Here is a 16,234-nt window from a genome sequence, read left to right on the forward strand (position 1 = left end):
GGTTTGGATCGGGAAATGCCGAGCTAGAATCGGAGTTTGATCCGCTGAGCGAGAAACAAGATGGCGAGCCACCCACAGACCCATTGAACTGTACCGAGCAGGAAAAGGGAAAAACGCCCCCTGCTGGATGTTGAGCTCTTTCGCTGGAAAAAAAAACAAACAAAAAAAACCCCACAACTGGTAGGATTAATCCATACACCTCTGCAAAAGAACAGTGGACTTTCAAAGCACTGGATAACCATTCAGAGCAATTCCAGGATTAATAGTTAAAGGACACAGAGACAATTTTCTTTTGTTTATTTTTTGTTTAAGGGGTCATTCAGCCTTTTGCTGAATTGTTTTCAGTTTTTACATTTTTTTTTTTTTTTTTTTAATTTATTTTGGTCAACCCTACATTTTAATGCTGTAATGGTGTTAATGGAAATGTAAATAATTTTGTTGGGTTAAAACAAAATAAGAAATGGTTGAAATCTAAAGGTGAACTAGACCAAGATTAAATTAAATCTTGGACCTAAAAGAACTAAACTTGATTTAAAATAACACAGTGTTAACTCAAATAGATCAAAGGATAAACTTGAACTTAGAACTTGAAAGAAATAAAACAATAGGTTGAGAATAACATCCTTTTAAAGCCAAATAAAAGGTTTTGAGATAAATAGGATAAATTAACAGAAATTACTGAACTAAAAAGGGAAAGAAAATATCTTGTTTTACTTAAATGTGATGTTGAATGTTTTATGTAGTGTGTGTCAACTGTCTCTGTTTTTTCAAAATAATAAGCCGGCAATTTAATCTTATTTTCTGGTCTGGGGTCTTTATTACACGCTACACTCATTACTACTGTAGTAGTCGAACCTAACTGGTCCTAGTATACTGTAACGACTCCAGAAGTGTTACAAGTGGTTTACAAAACAAATGAAAAATTCAATGTCACAACAAATAAAAATCTGCTAGCATAAATAAAACTCAGTTATTGGCTGAGTGACAGGTCCTGACCTCTTAGTTCCACCCTTCCCACCTGCTGATCCTATTGGCTGAGTCCTGTAGCCAATGGATGCACTCCAGGGCATATATAAGCTGACTTTGTAATTGGTTTTAAGAATGTTGGGTGCTTTTGTGTATGCTGCTCTTCTTAGTTTGATCCCTCCCCCCAATACAATGATTGTCATTCATGAATCCTCATATTTACTTAATAAATACTTTGTGTGTTTCAATAAGGAACCCAAATGATAGTTATTTACTTGCATTTCTGAACAGAAAAATAAAAATGTTTTAGTGGTCAAATTTTATACTTGACTCATTTCAGACTTCTCAAACAAGTCCAGTCTGCCAGCACACAGTTTGGTAAACAAATCTTTTTAGCCACCACCGTGTCACTGAATGTTTACATGTGGTTTAGTGCAGTTGTCCATTAACTGGTGGAAAAAATTAAGATGCTATGCAATAACAGATGCACGCAAAAACAAGCAATAGGCTAAAACTAAGCTAATAAGATGGGGATGTGTTTAACTCTTAAATTATGAATAATTTAACTCAACATTTTGTCAGCAACATTGGAATATAACTGCAGTAAGTTGGCAAAACATGGTTTTCCAGTTTGTTACAATATTTTATTTACTGTAGATTTTTTTAATACAACACATTATAGATTTAAACTTTAAAGACAAAGACAATAAAATAATTAACATTTTTAAATATACAGAATAGTCATTAAAATGGTAATTAAATACATGTGCCTACTCCACAGATGTTCTTTGGTTTTAAGGTTTACTTTGTTTCACAAATTTACAGTGTTTGAAGCAGTCAGCAGTAATGAGAACAGAGAGAATGGCTTTTGCTTCAATGTATTTGGATCATCCAACTCTGCCACCTGTCATATGAAGCAATTAGTAAGCATAAGATGACAACATTAATCTGTGCATATTTGGGGTTGTTACCTGTCCATTGTCCATGACCAGAATACGATCTGCTTGCATCACAGTGCTGATCCGATGAGCTATTGTGAGCATAGTGCTATTACGGAAGGCTTCTTGGATGGTGTTTTGGATCAGAGCATCTGTCTCTGCATCTATGGAGGCAGTGGCTTCATCCAAAAGAATGATCTGCTCAACAAGAGGACAGACCATTATTAACAAAAACAGTTTGAAAGGAGGACAGCATGTCACAATACATAAAACACCCATACTTTCTAAATACAAACGTGGCGATTAGCATTGTCATGTCTTCTGCTCTTGCTCTTGACGAAGGCGGTCGCACTTTTTCCTCCTCTCCTCCTCCTCTCCCTTAGCTTCCCTGCTTAGCCTCTTGTGTCCTTTGTCTAGTCTCGTGTTTTTTGTATTACTTTTCCCTGGAACACTCTCTCACAGTCTGTTCTCTAAAACCTAAAAGAATTATGGATTTGATCAACTGGTCGCTGAATGCAATTGACACCCCTTTCTCAACGAGAAGTTTGGGCTTGGGTGAGCCTGAGTGCTGAAGATATCTACCTATTCGGAACCATGATAACAGGGTTCTTGCTGATCAGAGCTGGCTTGGCCCTGGCTTATCGAAGAATTAAGGAAGCGGAACCGGCTGTTCAAACCCCCACAAGGCTGCCCGCTGGGATTGAAACGATGGGACGAGGCGTGAGTTTCTCAAAATGGGCTCATTGAGTGCAGCACGGATAAGATCTTGGAGAAGCTCACGGCTGCCGTGAATACTCAGAATAAGACCTCTGAGTGTAAACTGGATTACATCTGGAGGGGCTCGCTCGGAATAACACCTTTGAGCGCAAATTGGATCACATCTTGGAGAATCAGCTCTTTGAGCACAAGAATGACAACATCACGGAGCGTAAGTTTGATAACATCATGGAGAAGCTCACGACTCTCCAACGGGAGATTGAGAGACCAGTGTGTTAGAACAGCTTTGAAATTCATATGAGTTGTTCGCAATAAAGTAAAAACCACCATCACTTCATTCGGATACCCCTTTGGCGCCAGCTGCGGTCTCAAGGCTGGAGCTGAACAACAACACCCTGATAATGGACTGTGTTTAGACTGTTCTTCCCATTCTATGCAAGGCCACCTGGGTTGGCTGGAAGACTGTTTACTTAGCCTGGCAGGGCGAAGGACACTGTCTCAGCTGAACTCTGGACACATACACACACACACACACACACACACACACACACACACACATATATATACACACACACACACACACACACACACACACGCAGATGTACACTCATCCCCCCTCCCCCCTCCAAACGCCTTCGATGCTTATTCCCTTCCGATGCTGACGGTGGATCATGGAGACCAGCACATAGGCTGCAGGCCCGGATGTACTGTCTACATCGGCTGTCTCTCACCCTTTACCCATCCCTGTTGCTTGTCATGTGTTTCTTTGGTGTATTAAGAGTTTTTTTTTTTCATGTGCTATGTGCAGAGGTGTTTTTTTTCTGTTCTCAAACTGATCTCCCTATTGGAGCTGGGGGGGGGGGGGGGGAGTTATTTTTTTCTCCTTATCTTTCCTCATGTGGTGCATTTTCCATTGTTATACCTCTCTGACCTGTCTTCCCCATGTGATGTTTTTGTGTAATGTATGTATGGTCGGAGGGTAAGATGGCGCCGCCATTGCGTGCAATAGATCGGCAGCCTTAACATGAAATTTCCCCTTGTGGGACTAATAAAGGTATATCAATCAATCAATCATACAAATGTGAGACATTACAGAATAGTTTGAAGAACAGGTCCATAATAATCATAACCCTTAACCAATTTCAATTTGGCCTCTCATTCATTCACGGTCATTCTCATTCACCTCTGGGCCATAATTAGCATGGCTGCTAATTTTGGATTTCTGAAAAGTCCCATTATGAATCGGAGAAGTCCGTAAAAATAATTTTCCTTTGTCTTAAGTTATTTTTTTGTATTTTTTCCACAGGAAGTTGGCCACAGGGTGGCAGACCTCTCCAACAGATACTGAGTGAAGATTATGTTGCAGTGGCCATGTAGAGAGGAAAGGGAAAGGGAAAAAAAAAAAAAAAAACCAGACAAAGACAAAATACTGGTGACTGCCAGTGGTGCCACTCAGCCTCCTAGCAGACACACCTATGTATCAATTTCAAAATCTTACATCACCTTGTTCTCAAGTTTTCATACTCAAGATTTTTAGAAATTTGAGATTCAACCCTGTCTGAGATTTTTAGTAAATATGTCTATGGTCTCAATTTGACGCTCCTACGTCACCTCAATCTCAAGTAGCATTCACAAACTTAGGTGTACACGCTGTCCATCTGCCCTGCGGAGTGACGACAATACCCTATCAGGCTTTTAAGGCTGAGGGGTACTTCTAAAGAGGGATCTAAACATTGTACTGATGACCTTAAGGGGAAAAAATTAAAAATCAGGACAGATTTGTGATGTTTAAGGGCAGTGCAGTGCATATTGACAGAATCACAGGAAATTGCTTTGACTGGCATCAGTGAATGCAGTATGTGACAGCATTGTCTCAGCCAGGTGACAAATCATCAAGCCCCCCCCCCCCTAAAAAAAGTGCACTCTGACCTTGGAGTTACGGAGTAAAGCTCTAGCCATACAGATCAGCTGCCTCTGGCCTACAGAGAAGTTTTCTCCATTCTCCATAACATGTGCTTCAAGCCTCCCCTCCAGCTTTGAGATCTGAGGAAACAAATCACATTACAGCTTCCACTCCACTATCCTAATTCATCATGTATACAAACAAATAGAGCAGAAAAACAAAGGGGCTGTATAGGAATTTTAAATGTACCAACTTTCACGTTGCACTCAAAACATACCGAGTCCTTCATGTAGCTCTTCTCGAGCGCTGCCCAGATCTCCTCGTCAGTGTATTTATTGAAGGGGTCCAAGTTGTACCTGCAGGGATGGGGGTCATTAGCCAGTTACCGATCCACAGTGGTCAGACCAATGTGTGATTTATGGGTTGGCCAAGGTTACCTGACTGTACCAACAAATAGCACAGGGTCCTGAGGAATCACAGACAATTTGCTACGCAGGTCTTGCAGGCCAATGGACATGATATCCACCCCATCTATCAGTATGGTTCCTGCTGCAGGCTCCACAAGTCTAAATAGAGCTACTCCTAAAGACGATTTTCCTACAGATACAAACCGCAGATTAGAGTAGCTGAATTAACCTACAACGGTTAAAATTTACATGAAAATGTGCTACATTAAATATTATTTGAGATCAGGAATATGGGAGGATTTAGAGTCAATCACTAAACTTTCAGCACAACCAGGTGTAGGCAGGAGTACCATCTACCTTAGAGGGTTGGGGTGGGGGAATAATAGCAACAATAACAATAAAAAAGCCCTCCTACCATTAACTAATGATTCAATCTTAATTATGATCAGCTTATCTTTATTAGACGGGTTATTTACCACAAATGAGGCAGTAATTAAACCATCATTTAAAAGCCATCACTTGACCCAGCTATCTTAGCCAATCATAGGCCAGTCTCCAACTTTATCTCAAAAATTCTTGAACACAAAACAGCAGTTTCAGTCAACTTTCAGAGCTCACAGTACAGAAATGGAACAAGTGAAAGTGGCAAATGGTTGTCTTCTGGCATCTTACAGTTATTTCTTTGTTCTTGCCTTGTTAGACCTCAGCGTTTGATGCTGTTACAGTTCTACAGGGTTCTGTGCTGGACCATTTCTGTTTACATTATATGAGTTTCCCTTAGGCAGTGTTATTATAAATAGCATACATTTTCATTGCTGATGATACCCAGACTTATGAAGCCTGTTGTGACACAAACCAATTAAACTACAGGAATTTCTTAAAGATACTAAAACCTGGATCGCTTCTAAATTCATAAAAAAAAAAAAAAAAAAAAAAAAGCTGAGGTTGTTGTGCACTGTCTTATCTTAGAAACACGGCCAGATACCCTGGATGGCATTACCTTGGCCTCCAGTAACATTGAGGATATTAAAACAACTATGTAGGACTGTCTTCATATATTTGCACACTCTAAAATTAAATTGCCTGCCTCAGAGTGATGTTGAAAAACTAGTTAATGTACGGTATTTATCATTTCTAGGGTGTATTATTGTAAATCATCATCACCCAAGGACTAAATGAAATCAACAAGAGAAACAGCTACTGAACCCAGAGCCTTACCAGAGCCAGTCCTTCCCACGATGCCCAGCTTCTCTCCAGGCTGAATGTGGAAATCAATGCCGTTCAGGACAATTGGTGTATTCTCTCTGTACCTCATCTTGTAGTCTACGAAGGTGATGCCCCCACTGCTAGGCCAGTCCTGTGGGATCTGAGTCTCTTTAACATGCCTGGGAGCCTCAGACTTACAATTCTGCAAACACAATTAAAAGCTTTCAGGAATCAAGCAGATGGGTGTGTAGGATATTTAATGAACTTTGGCCTTGGTCTCAGCAAAACAATGACAGGTGAATGATTTCAGGACATGAGTCCGACCGTGACATATTCCTGGAGCCGTTCTGCTGAGTCGAATCTTGCTTCCACTTCTATCGAGAGTCTGGCTACATATTGAAGCATGCCTGTCAACTGAAAATAAATGTAAAAATTATGTAAATCCATGTCTGAAAAGCAAAATGAACATGAATTCATGTGCTGTCCAAATGTACCTGCAAGGAATAGGATATTGCCAGGCCTTTCAAGGATGGACTGATTAAGTCATTACTGCTGAGCACTACAAAGAGAGCCACAAACAGTGTTGTAGTAGCAGCCATTAATTCCAGGCAGAAGGCGAATGCACGTGTGCCAGCATTAAACATGAAAAGGTATTTAGAGTTGATGTCACTCAAGATATTGAACCTGTAATATGAAAAAGGATAGGGCAGAGTTTTTGAACATCCCACTGTCCACAGTCACCCCCCCCGCTCCCCCAACAAGAAACATGCAATTTACAATGATGTGTTGTATCAAAAACATTGCAAAAGCAAGAGGTGGTAGCCTAGTAAAAAATTTCAGAAACTTACTGTTCTGTAAGGTTGTCCCTTCTATTATAGGCATGGATGGTGCTGAGGCCATGCAAAGTTGAGGTGGTTAGAGAGAACCATGGAGAGCGACTGATGTTTTCTAGATTCTTCATATGACGTATACTCCTCTGGAATATACTGCAGAGAAGGCACAGATATATAGTACCTTAGAGGACCTGTTACTGTCAGTAAGTGTGTTTTATAGATTTAACCAGCATAAACTCACAAGACAGTAAAGGCAAGAAAAGCTGCCATAATAACTCCAACTACAAGCATGGCGGGGAAAATAACTGAGATGACAGCAATTGTGAATGCGACGAGTAGAGAACACTGGAAGAAAGAGTCCATGACAAGAGGAAGGACAGTTTCCACTTCGTCTTGATCTTTAGAGAAACGATTTAGAAGTCGGCCCGTTGGAGTTGTGTCAAAGAAGCTCATTGGACTATCAATAATCTGCAATAGGAAAACAAACAGTTCATTTGTAGCTAGTAAACGTTCCCAGTTTTGGATTCAATACATCTGTGATAAGTAAACCCTTACACATAGTCATTTTAAATATGGATAAGGGTGACTAGTAGAGATTTCTATGGTGCTGAGATTTCATAGTACCTTTTTGAACAGCATGTCATGGAATTTGCAGGAGGCCTTCAAGGTGAAATAAGTGTAGATTATGGATTTCACAATGGAAAGTACAACAATGACAACCACTGTTGCAGCATAAATAACCTGGTAGAAGTGAAGGTGTGGATTTTGAGAGATTTCTCCCTGGACTGCAGTTGTGTTACTGGATGACTTGGAAATAAAAAAAAAAAAATGGAAAGTTAGTGAAGTCAGACAAAGTCATTGTATACATAAACGACATTTCACACGCTGAAATATTATTTCCTAAGACTAGAAATAAGCAGAATTTGAGGAGTCAGAAACAATTTTTCGCTTGCTACGTCTGCCAGGCTTGGTCTATAATGTGTGGCTCTCTGGATTTTAAGTCACGATACTTCTCACTCAAATTCTTGACACTCAGACATAAAGTTACCACAGGATTTCATCTCCTGCTTTGTGAGCATCAAATACTTTTCCTCAAGATTTCCTCAAACTGATTTCTTATGTTTCAGGGATGACGCTTACTCAAGTAACAGCTAAAACCCTTGCTGAAATTTTTATACTGTCTGCAAGCTGAAAGATGAGCCTCAGGTATTCCAAGTATTTTAAGGGGCAAGTGCATGGAAACTAGAGTGAGTGTGTAATGACCAAAACAAAGTGACAAAACCAACAGAAGATCAATACATCAAGTTGTTTCAAGGAGAAATGCTTGGACTAGGCCAAAATAAACATTTTCAAAAATAACTGGCAATTAGAAAGAAATTTGATTGCTGATGAATCCAATGTTGCGATATTGGCAGTAGGAGTGTGTGGACCAGCAGGAGAGCTAGAAGACCAATGAGTGATGATGTAACATCAACTTAGCTTTATGTAGCAAAATGTAAATACAGAAAGAGTTTATCTTGCACAACAGCCACAAAAAAGGCATGACTTTTTACCCTCTTGTGAGTTGAAGGCTCACAGAGAACCATTTCAACGTGTGTGACAGTGATAAGGAATGCCATAATTCTCACCCCGTCACCACTTGCCATCCAGAAGCTAAACCACCAATTGCTGAAGACTGTGGATCCTGCCAACAGGAACATATTCAGGAGGATAAAGAAGGAAACTGTGTAGCCTGTAACAACAATGAGCAGTTTATGCATCACGAGTTTGGCTGTGTATTATTGCTCATAATAATGTATCCACAAGCATATGCAGCATTGGGAAACAGGAGTTAGAGGAAAAATTTACAGTGTACTCAGTGGTAGTTATATGGAAAAAAACAAATGAAAGCTACTGATCAATATGTTATGTTGACTTAAATTTTAATATCTGACCGATTCTCGTTTGCTCTAAACAACCAGTCTGGAGTATTTCTTGGTCTTACAAATCCATTCTTGTGAAGCGTTGTAGTGATTTATCTTCTTTGGGACTACAATTCTTGACTTTGCCCAGTTGTTAACAAGTGTCTTGGCAGTTGTGAGGGGATCTTTAGAACCCAGTATATATAGCCAAGCTTGTTTAACACCAGTAAAACGGCTAATATTGAATTTTTTATTTTAAAAACTTAAACATAAATTAAAAACTAACGACATGAAATAACTTTCTGTGCATTGATAAGATAATTTATAAATAAAAAAAACATTTAAAATGAAAATATGCAGTTTAATTTCATATATAATACCAACACTCCATGTGTGAATAACAGACCTCCAACTGCCTGGGAGTATGTGCGGTATGTTCTCCAGGAGATGGCACCTTTTGTAGAGGACTCCTGACTCACTAGCTGATTGCCAGCTGGGACAGCAGCTTAAAAGAAGAACAAGAAAACAAACCAAAAAAACGTATCATTATAGAATGAAAGAAAAATACACATTTTTATTAGTTGACATCTAGTGAATTCATTTTTTTTTTTTTTTTTTTTTTAAACTTGCTCTTCAGAGAATTATGTCAGTTTAAATCAAATGTTTTTCTTCCATGTTTTCACACCAGGATTCTCAGTGCCAGTGCTTGCACAATGTCTGAGGTCAATCTCTTCCAACTGGCCATCAATAAATGATGCTAGTGCCATGTCCCCATCTTCCTTTTTCTTGGTCTGACAGAAGAAAAATAAAAATAAATAAACAAACATCGGGGACAGTCTTACAGCTCAGTCTGGATAAGCTTGAAACACTGACACTTCTGGAACGCACACTTTGTTTTACAGTCAACAATTGTGTTTCAGTAATAAGGACAGTAATAGAACCATGATACATGACACCCTTACTTTGGACTCTTCCATCTGGTAGGTACTGATGAGCTGAGTATAGCGTCCATTGGCTCTCATCAGATCCCTGTGGTTTCCAGACTCCCATACCGTTCCATTGTCCAGAACCAGGATCTCATCACAGAACTCCAAATACTAAAAGCCACAAGGAAGAACAAATTATCAAAACCAGCTCAACTCTGGTTAGAGCTCTAAACAGTTGTGTGCGTTTCTGGCACGTGGCAGATGCTTTAATCTTTGGAAAAATTGCACCTTACAAATCATGAGCAAAATATGTAGGCATTCCATACATACTCAGGTATGTTTCTTTAAACAATAGCCTATTTTCCCATTAGTACCTACTCTGATCGACTTGCACGGTTTTCAGTTAGGTCATAGTACCTGGTACTTTTAGTACCTGCTCGCCTGGGGTTAATCCGAGCAGGTACTAAAATATGACGTTGTAACACTGCATGTCACCGATTGGCTGGTAGCAGCAGGTATATTTCTTGCCTCGACATCCATCTTTTTTGTAGCATTCATGTTGCATATCAATTACGTCGCAGGACGCTTAGACACTTTGATATCACGACAACCACGCACGTAGTACCAGATTACAATGGAAAACCAGTTGATCCGAGGCGAGTCAATCAGAATAGGTACTAATGGAAAAGGTGCTTTTGAGCCCAGACGGCTCAGTCTCCACCAAATAATAATTCAATACGTTTTCCTACCTGGAGCTGATGTGTAACCAGTATGATGGATTTTCCTCTCAGCTCTTTCTTTATACATTCTTCAAAAATGTGCTTCCCCACATGAGCATCAACAGCAGATAGTGGGTCATCAAGGAGGAAAATGTCCCTGTTGGAATAGACTGCTCTTGCCAGGCTAATTCTCTGCTTCTGTCCCCCTGATAGATTTAGACCCCGCTCTCCAATCTGCCCACAAAAAGGATATTTATAATATTGTGAACTTTTGATTAATACTAAACTAAAGTGAGTGGGGTAAATAAATACACTTACAAAAAGATACAGCAAAACCCTGTGTCAGTGTGTGACACTCCCCGGTTAGTCTGGAAAGCACTCACCTCAGTTTGGTCACCATATTGCATGATGCTTAGGTCAGCGCTGAGGCTACAGACATCCACAACTCTGTCATATCTGTTGGGGAGCAGTACAAGGCAGCAAAGTGGTTAATACTAGAGAGAAGTATATTTTAATAGGATGTGAGCTAGTCATTTATTCAGCCAATTATAATTTGTGGGTGACTGCGGCTCAGTTAGCAGAACAAGAGGTCAGTGAATTTATCCCCAATTCCTCGACATATCCTTGAGCAACATACTGAACCCCTAGTTGCCCTTGATGCATCCATCAAAGGGCGAGTGAGTGTCTAAGAATGTTATAAATGAAGAATGTTAAACACTGTATGAATGTGTATGTGACTGGATGAATGATATGTGCAAGAAGAAAATGCTTTGAGGTCTCGTCTGAGTAGAAAGGCGTTACAGAAGTTCCATTCCAATTTACCAATTAGCTGACAGTAAAGCATGACCAAAATCATTTAACATGTCAAGAAAAATGATTTCATGCAAAATGTTGCATTAATGTATCAATTCAGTTGTGCAATTTTGACATATTTTAAGGACTACTATTAATTTATTCCTAAACTGTTTTTCCCCTCAGTGGCAGTTTGTTTCAAAATCAGATTTCCATAAAGTGAATTGATAAAGTTTACAGCAAACATGGGTTCCTAGCCAAGCTGTTTACCATCTCTGGCAGTAGAAGTGATACTGTCAGAAAACCAAGAGGACCTCCTTTTGGTTGACTATGAGCTTTCCACCAACATTTCGGAATGTCAAAATAAAAACTGTTAGAAGGTCCATGGAAGGTATCCAACTTGAATTTTTTGTGCCTCCCAGGGCAGATTGGGGATATGCAGTTCGAAAGGGCCACGATTAACTATCCAGACAAAGTGGTGGTTGACAAGGAGCAGAAGATGGCCATAAATGCAAGAAGATGGATTAAACTTACCTGGCCTGATCAAAAGGTTCTCCCATAAGAATATTTTCTCGAACAGTTCCATGAAAAATCCAGGCCTGTTGGCAAACGTATGCAAATGTCCCATCAGCTGTGATGGAGCCCTGAAGAAGGTGCATCTAAAAGAAAAGTGAGTGGCCGAAAAATGAATGTAACTGTAATGTAAAGTTAGAAATAGTAAAAACATAATGTGAATAAATGCAGACAGATACAAAACAACAGAACACACAAAAGAAACAAACCTGTTCCAAAATGCTGCAAATCAGTGACGTCTTTCCGCTACCCACATTCCCACAAACACCAAGCAGTTTTCCCTTCAGGAAATATCACAGAGGTCATCATTTCACATCCAACAGAGTCTTGATAACTTCAGTTATTATTATTTGATCACACCTTGGGTAGTGTAAAAGAGATGTTTCGGAGGGTTGGTAAGGTCTGAACATTTTCATTCGGAGAAGTCACGTCCATATTGTGTTCCGTCACCTCACTAGCTGCTCTGGGCGGTGACTCTGACTGGCTGCGTTTGGTCCATGAAAGTGTAGCATTACTCATCACTATAGCAGAGTTACTGCCTGCTATTTGCGTCAGGTAAGGCTCAGGATTCTGGATGAGTAGGATTTTCTGAAACCATCACAGTGCATTTACAACATCATTCAGATTTTTACCAATTTTGCTTTTCAGATTTCCAAGATCCACGGCAGTAACAATTAGCAAAAATAAAAAAGATTATGCATTAAAATACTGTACTGCAAGTCCTAAAAGCATCATGATTAATATGAATCCAGCTTGTGATTAGCAGCATGGCCTTTTTCACTGGTTACTAGAGGACAAGATTTGGAGAGGTGCACATGAGTGTGTGGTGAGTGTGAGACTATTCCTTTACATTTAGTCTGGCATCAATGCAATAGGAATAATGAAATTCAAAAAGACACAGAATAACTATGACTCTACCTAAAGTCTGTAGCACAGGTATGGTAGGGAAACAAGCTTGGAAAGAAAAGCGTCTGGACTTCTTTAAGTTGCTTGAACATGTTTCACCTCTCATCCGAGAAGCTTCTGGGCCAGGATGTAAAGGTCAAAGGTCACTCTTTCGAGGATGCCAATGTTCACATTTTGGACATAGAAGACAGATGGTTTGAAAGAAGCCATCTACGTCCACTGTGAACGACCATCTTTGAACAGAGGCGGTGGCTTACGACACCAACTGTCTGCCATCTATAATCCAGTTTTGAGATCCCCTCCCAGACGCCTTAATGCCCACTCACATCCTGGGCTATTTGACCTCAGGAAATCACATGATAGGGTGGGGCTAGGCTTCACAATGAGGTCACTCGAAACCTTGGCTGATTGTGACCTACACCCGCTTTCATGCCTTGGTTCGTGTGATTAGGCAGAGGATCATTTGGGGGTTTCATTGTCCCTCTTGGGTGGGACACTCCCACGGGGCTTCAATCTGGGACTCTCCACCATTTGACGCTAGAACTGAAGCTTCTCGGATGAGAGGTGAAATGTCTTCAAGCAACTTAAAAGAAGTCCAGACGCTTTTCTTTCCAAGCTCCTTAGACAGTGATAAAGTGTATTAAAGAAAATTTAATAATGAACAGAATGACCATAAGAAGTGGAAAAGTTGCTGCTGCTATCACTACTGCTGGACCTTGAGGAACCAAAAAGAAGAGCTTACCCTAAATCGTTTTAGTGACACAAAAGCATCAGTGAGGGCCTTCACAGCAATCGGCATGAGAGCAAAGGTGAACCTCATGGAGGTGAAGATGGCAACAACGGTAAAAGCCTGGGAAGAAAATACTGCACTATAATCTCACAAAAAAAAAAAAAAAAAAAAAAAAAAAAAAAAAAAACCCCACACACACCAAACGCTCAATTTATATGTTAGACCTTTTCTGTCAGTAGACCAAGCCTTCTTACAGGATTCTCACAGTTTTCTTTTCAGTTCATCTCTACTAACAACTTATCCAAATCACCGAGTGGAAATGCTAACAAGAGGCTGTGTTACTGCATAATATTGTTACAGAGCTGTGCTACTTACATCAGATGTTTTCAGTGGTAACCCCAACAAAGTGTGGATGAGAAAGGTGAAAACAGTGGCAATGGTGCTGATGCCCAGGGTCAAGCTGCTATTAATACTCTGGATTTCAATGATCTTCTGTAATAGTTTCTTTTCAAGTTTCCTCAACTCTGTAAAGAAAGAGTTTTTTTTGCCTTTCGTCTGTTACTTTCATTATTCTTTGTAGATGCACCCTAACACACATCCATACTCAAACATTTCATTCATTGCAATTGTTAAGTCATTAACTACTAGACACATTAAGAACCTTTTGATATATGCCGATATGCTTGAATGTTGAATAGAGACATCTCGATATTCATTTGTGACCTATATAGGGAACCCTTCTGTGTAGGTGTGTTGCTTTACACGTGAGACTTTGCAGCTTCACACTTTACTCACATCACCTCTTTTGCATCTAGCAACAAGATTACATTCCTGATTATGTATCTAAACAAATGGGAGTCTATAAATAATGCATGTGATATGGGATATTACTAGATAAATGGAAAGTGCTGCTAAATGGGCCACAGCTGCTCGACTTACCTGCAATCTTCATCTCAAAAGAATCTTCCCAGGCGTACATCTTGATTAGCTTAATGCTGTTGAGAATCTCAGTCATTGTATGAACACGTCTGTCTTTTATTACCATGGCTTTTGTCTTGAATACATTTGTGAGATGTGCCATGAGACACTAGAAATGAAGAAGAAAAAATAAATAAAAAATTAGTCCCCTGATTGCCAAGATTCTAAAAGTAGAAGGTAAGGGTATTTCTCAATGATGACTTAGACCTCACAGCATATTAAACTACATGCCCAATACTATGTTTGGGCAAATTCTTTCATAGTGTATCTACATTACAACTTTTTTACATTACAACATTGACTGTAATGCTTACCTCAATCAGAGCCCTTTTTGTATTTATCTATCTCACTTTATTAACTTCATGTACATACTTCAATGGGAATAAAGATGAGGTAGATGAGGACTCCAATAAGTGCGGTGTAGCCCAGAATGTTCCAGGCATAACAAATGCCCGCAACAAAGAGTACAGGGGTGGACATCACAAAGCTCCCATTCACAACTGCCTCAAAAACCGTGTGTCCAACATTGGTCAAAATATTAAGAATCTAGATTAAAGAAAAATGAGAAAAGGAAAGTTTATAGTTCACCCGTTTTTCATAATACACCAAATGTGAGAAGATGTACTGAAAAAGTATCTTATTTTCTCACGCATGTGTTTTGGATCAAACAAATCTTAATATTAGACAAAAATAACCAAAATTTAAAAAAAATTAAAGTTTTTAAATTGTGCTTTAATTTATTAAGGTAAGAGTTCTCCAAACGTACCTGTCACTATATGAATAAGTAAAAATTGACAGGTGGTTGTGCCACCCTTGAGAGGAAGAACCGTAATCAAACATTTGTAATAATGGGAATGAGTCTTTCACATCACTGTGAAGGAATTTTGGCCCACTCTTCTCAACAGAATTGTTGTAATTCTGCCACATTGGAGGATTTTCAAGCATGAACGACTTATTTAAGGTCATGCCAGCACATCTCAGTTAGATTCAAGTCTAGAATTTGACTAGGCCACTTTTCACAGCAGTGTAGGTAAAGTGAATTCTCTGTGTGTGCAAACCAGTCTATACCTCTCCGTTTGAGACGTCGCCAAGTACTCGCAGAGATGTGACTTTCTGGAAGCCGAAAGAGCATAAGGCACCTTTCAGTCTGATGGCCGTACGCAGTGTTAATGCCCACTGCAAGGATATCATGGAAGTTTTGAGCAACTCTGTGGTGAACAAACCAAAGGCCAAACCAACACCACTGGTTTCTCCTGGGTCGCAAACGTAGTCTAAGATCTTATAAACAACGACCGCCTGAAAGGACAGACAAAATGCTTGATACACTTCAGAGAGTAGAAATTCTAAAAAGCAATTAGGGAACTGTTTACAGAGTATTTAAACAGCTTGATCCAATACAATTTAGAGTTGTGCTGAAACTTGGCCAATAAGGGATCGATCAGAACCCCTTTGTTCTTTTTATGAACCACTATTTTTTGAAGTCAAATTTGATTTACAATAAATACAACATTTAGGCAAACGTCAGAAGGTCACAAAGTCTGAAAATACAGATGACGACAACTCACCGGCCCCAAAAAGGCCACCACCATGGCAAGAATGGACACAAGGGCAGACAGAATCAGTCTAGTTCTTTGAAAACGAAGAGTCACCCAAATCAGTGAGGCATTCTCCAAACCTCTCCTTGCCACTTCTTCATTCCATAGCCTCTGGAGCCTGCAAAACAGTCACAATCAAATGAT

General features: G+C 39.7%; 1 protein-coding gene across 3 annotated transcripts; it reads right to left on the reverse strand.

Moving 5' to 3' along the window:
* Nucleotides 1-1,740: 1,740 nt before the first annotated feature.
* Nucleotides 1,741-14,850, reverse strand: LOC134631595 (ATP-binding cassette sub-family C member 12-like). Of its 3 annotated transcripts, XM_063480079.1 has the most exons (24): nucleotides 14,810-14,850; nucleotides 14,457-14,604; nucleotides 13,893-14,041; nucleotides 13,530-13,637; nucleotides 12,242-12,469; nucleotides 12,091-12,162; nucleotides 11,843-11,967; nucleotides 10,900-10,972; nucleotides 10,547-10,750; nucleotides 9,834-9,968; nucleotides 9,557-9,662; nucleotides 9,278-9,376; nucleotides 8,599-8,702; nucleotides 7,595-7,777; nucleotides 7,212-7,438; nucleotides 6,986-7,123; nucleotides 6,632-6,821; nucleotides 6,462-6,551; nucleotides 6,150-6,339; nucleotides 4,962-5,121; nucleotides 4,802-4,880; nucleotides 4,551-4,664; nucleotides 1,938-2,102; nucleotides 1,741-1,870 (listed from the first exon to the last, which is right to left on the reverse strand). In XM_063480079.1, the coding sequence occupies exons 2-24, from the start codon at nucleotides 14,596-14,598 to the stop codon at nucleotides 1,778-1,780; spliced, it is 3,174 nt and encodes a 1,057-aa protein (XP_063336149.1). In that variant the 5' UTR covers nucleotides 14,599-14,604; nucleotides 14,810-14,850; the 3' UTR covers nucleotides 1,741-1,777. The 3 variants fall into 3 exon arrangements, with proteins under 3 accessions (XP_063336149.1, XP_063336158.1, XP_063336168.1); XM_063480088.1 differs by lacking the exons at nucleotides 7,212-7,438; nucleotides 8,599-8,702; nucleotides 9,278-9,376; ... (9 more) ...; nucleotides 14,457-14,604; nucleotides 14,810-14,850 and having other exon boundaries at nucleotides 7,712-7,772; XM_063480098.1 differs by lacking the exons at nucleotides 7,212-7,438; nucleotides 7,595-7,777; nucleotides 8,599-8,702; ... (10 more) ...; nucleotides 14,457-14,604; nucleotides 14,810-14,850 and having other exon boundaries at nucleotides 6,632-6,696; nucleotides 6,986-7,208.
* Nucleotides 14,851-16,234: the final 1,384 nt, after the last annotated feature.

Source organism: Pelmatolapia mariae, linkage group LG1 (genome assembly GCF_036321145.2).
Source record: "Pelmatolapia mariae isolate MD_Pm_ZW linkage group LG1, Pm_UMD_F_2, whole genome shotgun sequence".
NCBI classification, from domain to species: domain Eukaryota; kingdom Metazoa; phylum Chordata; class Actinopteri; order Cichliformes; family Cichlidae; genus Pelmatolapia; species Pelmatolapia mariae.

What these genes read in the sequence shown, in the direction of transcription:
- LOC134631595 (XM_063480079.1), bottom strand. Translation starts at nt 14,598, where the DNA reads ATGGCACATCTCACAAATGTATTCAAGACAAAAGCCATGGTAATAAAA. An exon ending in CAATATCCTATTCCTTGCAG is followed by an intron (nt 6,552 to 6,631) that starts GTACATTTGGAC and finishes ATTTATTTTCAG; the next exon opens with TTGACAGGCATGCTTCAATA. An exon ending in CTTTACTCCGTAACTCCAAG is followed by an intron (nt 2,103 to 4,550) that starts GTCAGAGTGCAC and finishes CTTGTTGAGCAG; the next exon opens with ATCATTCTTTTGGATGAAGC.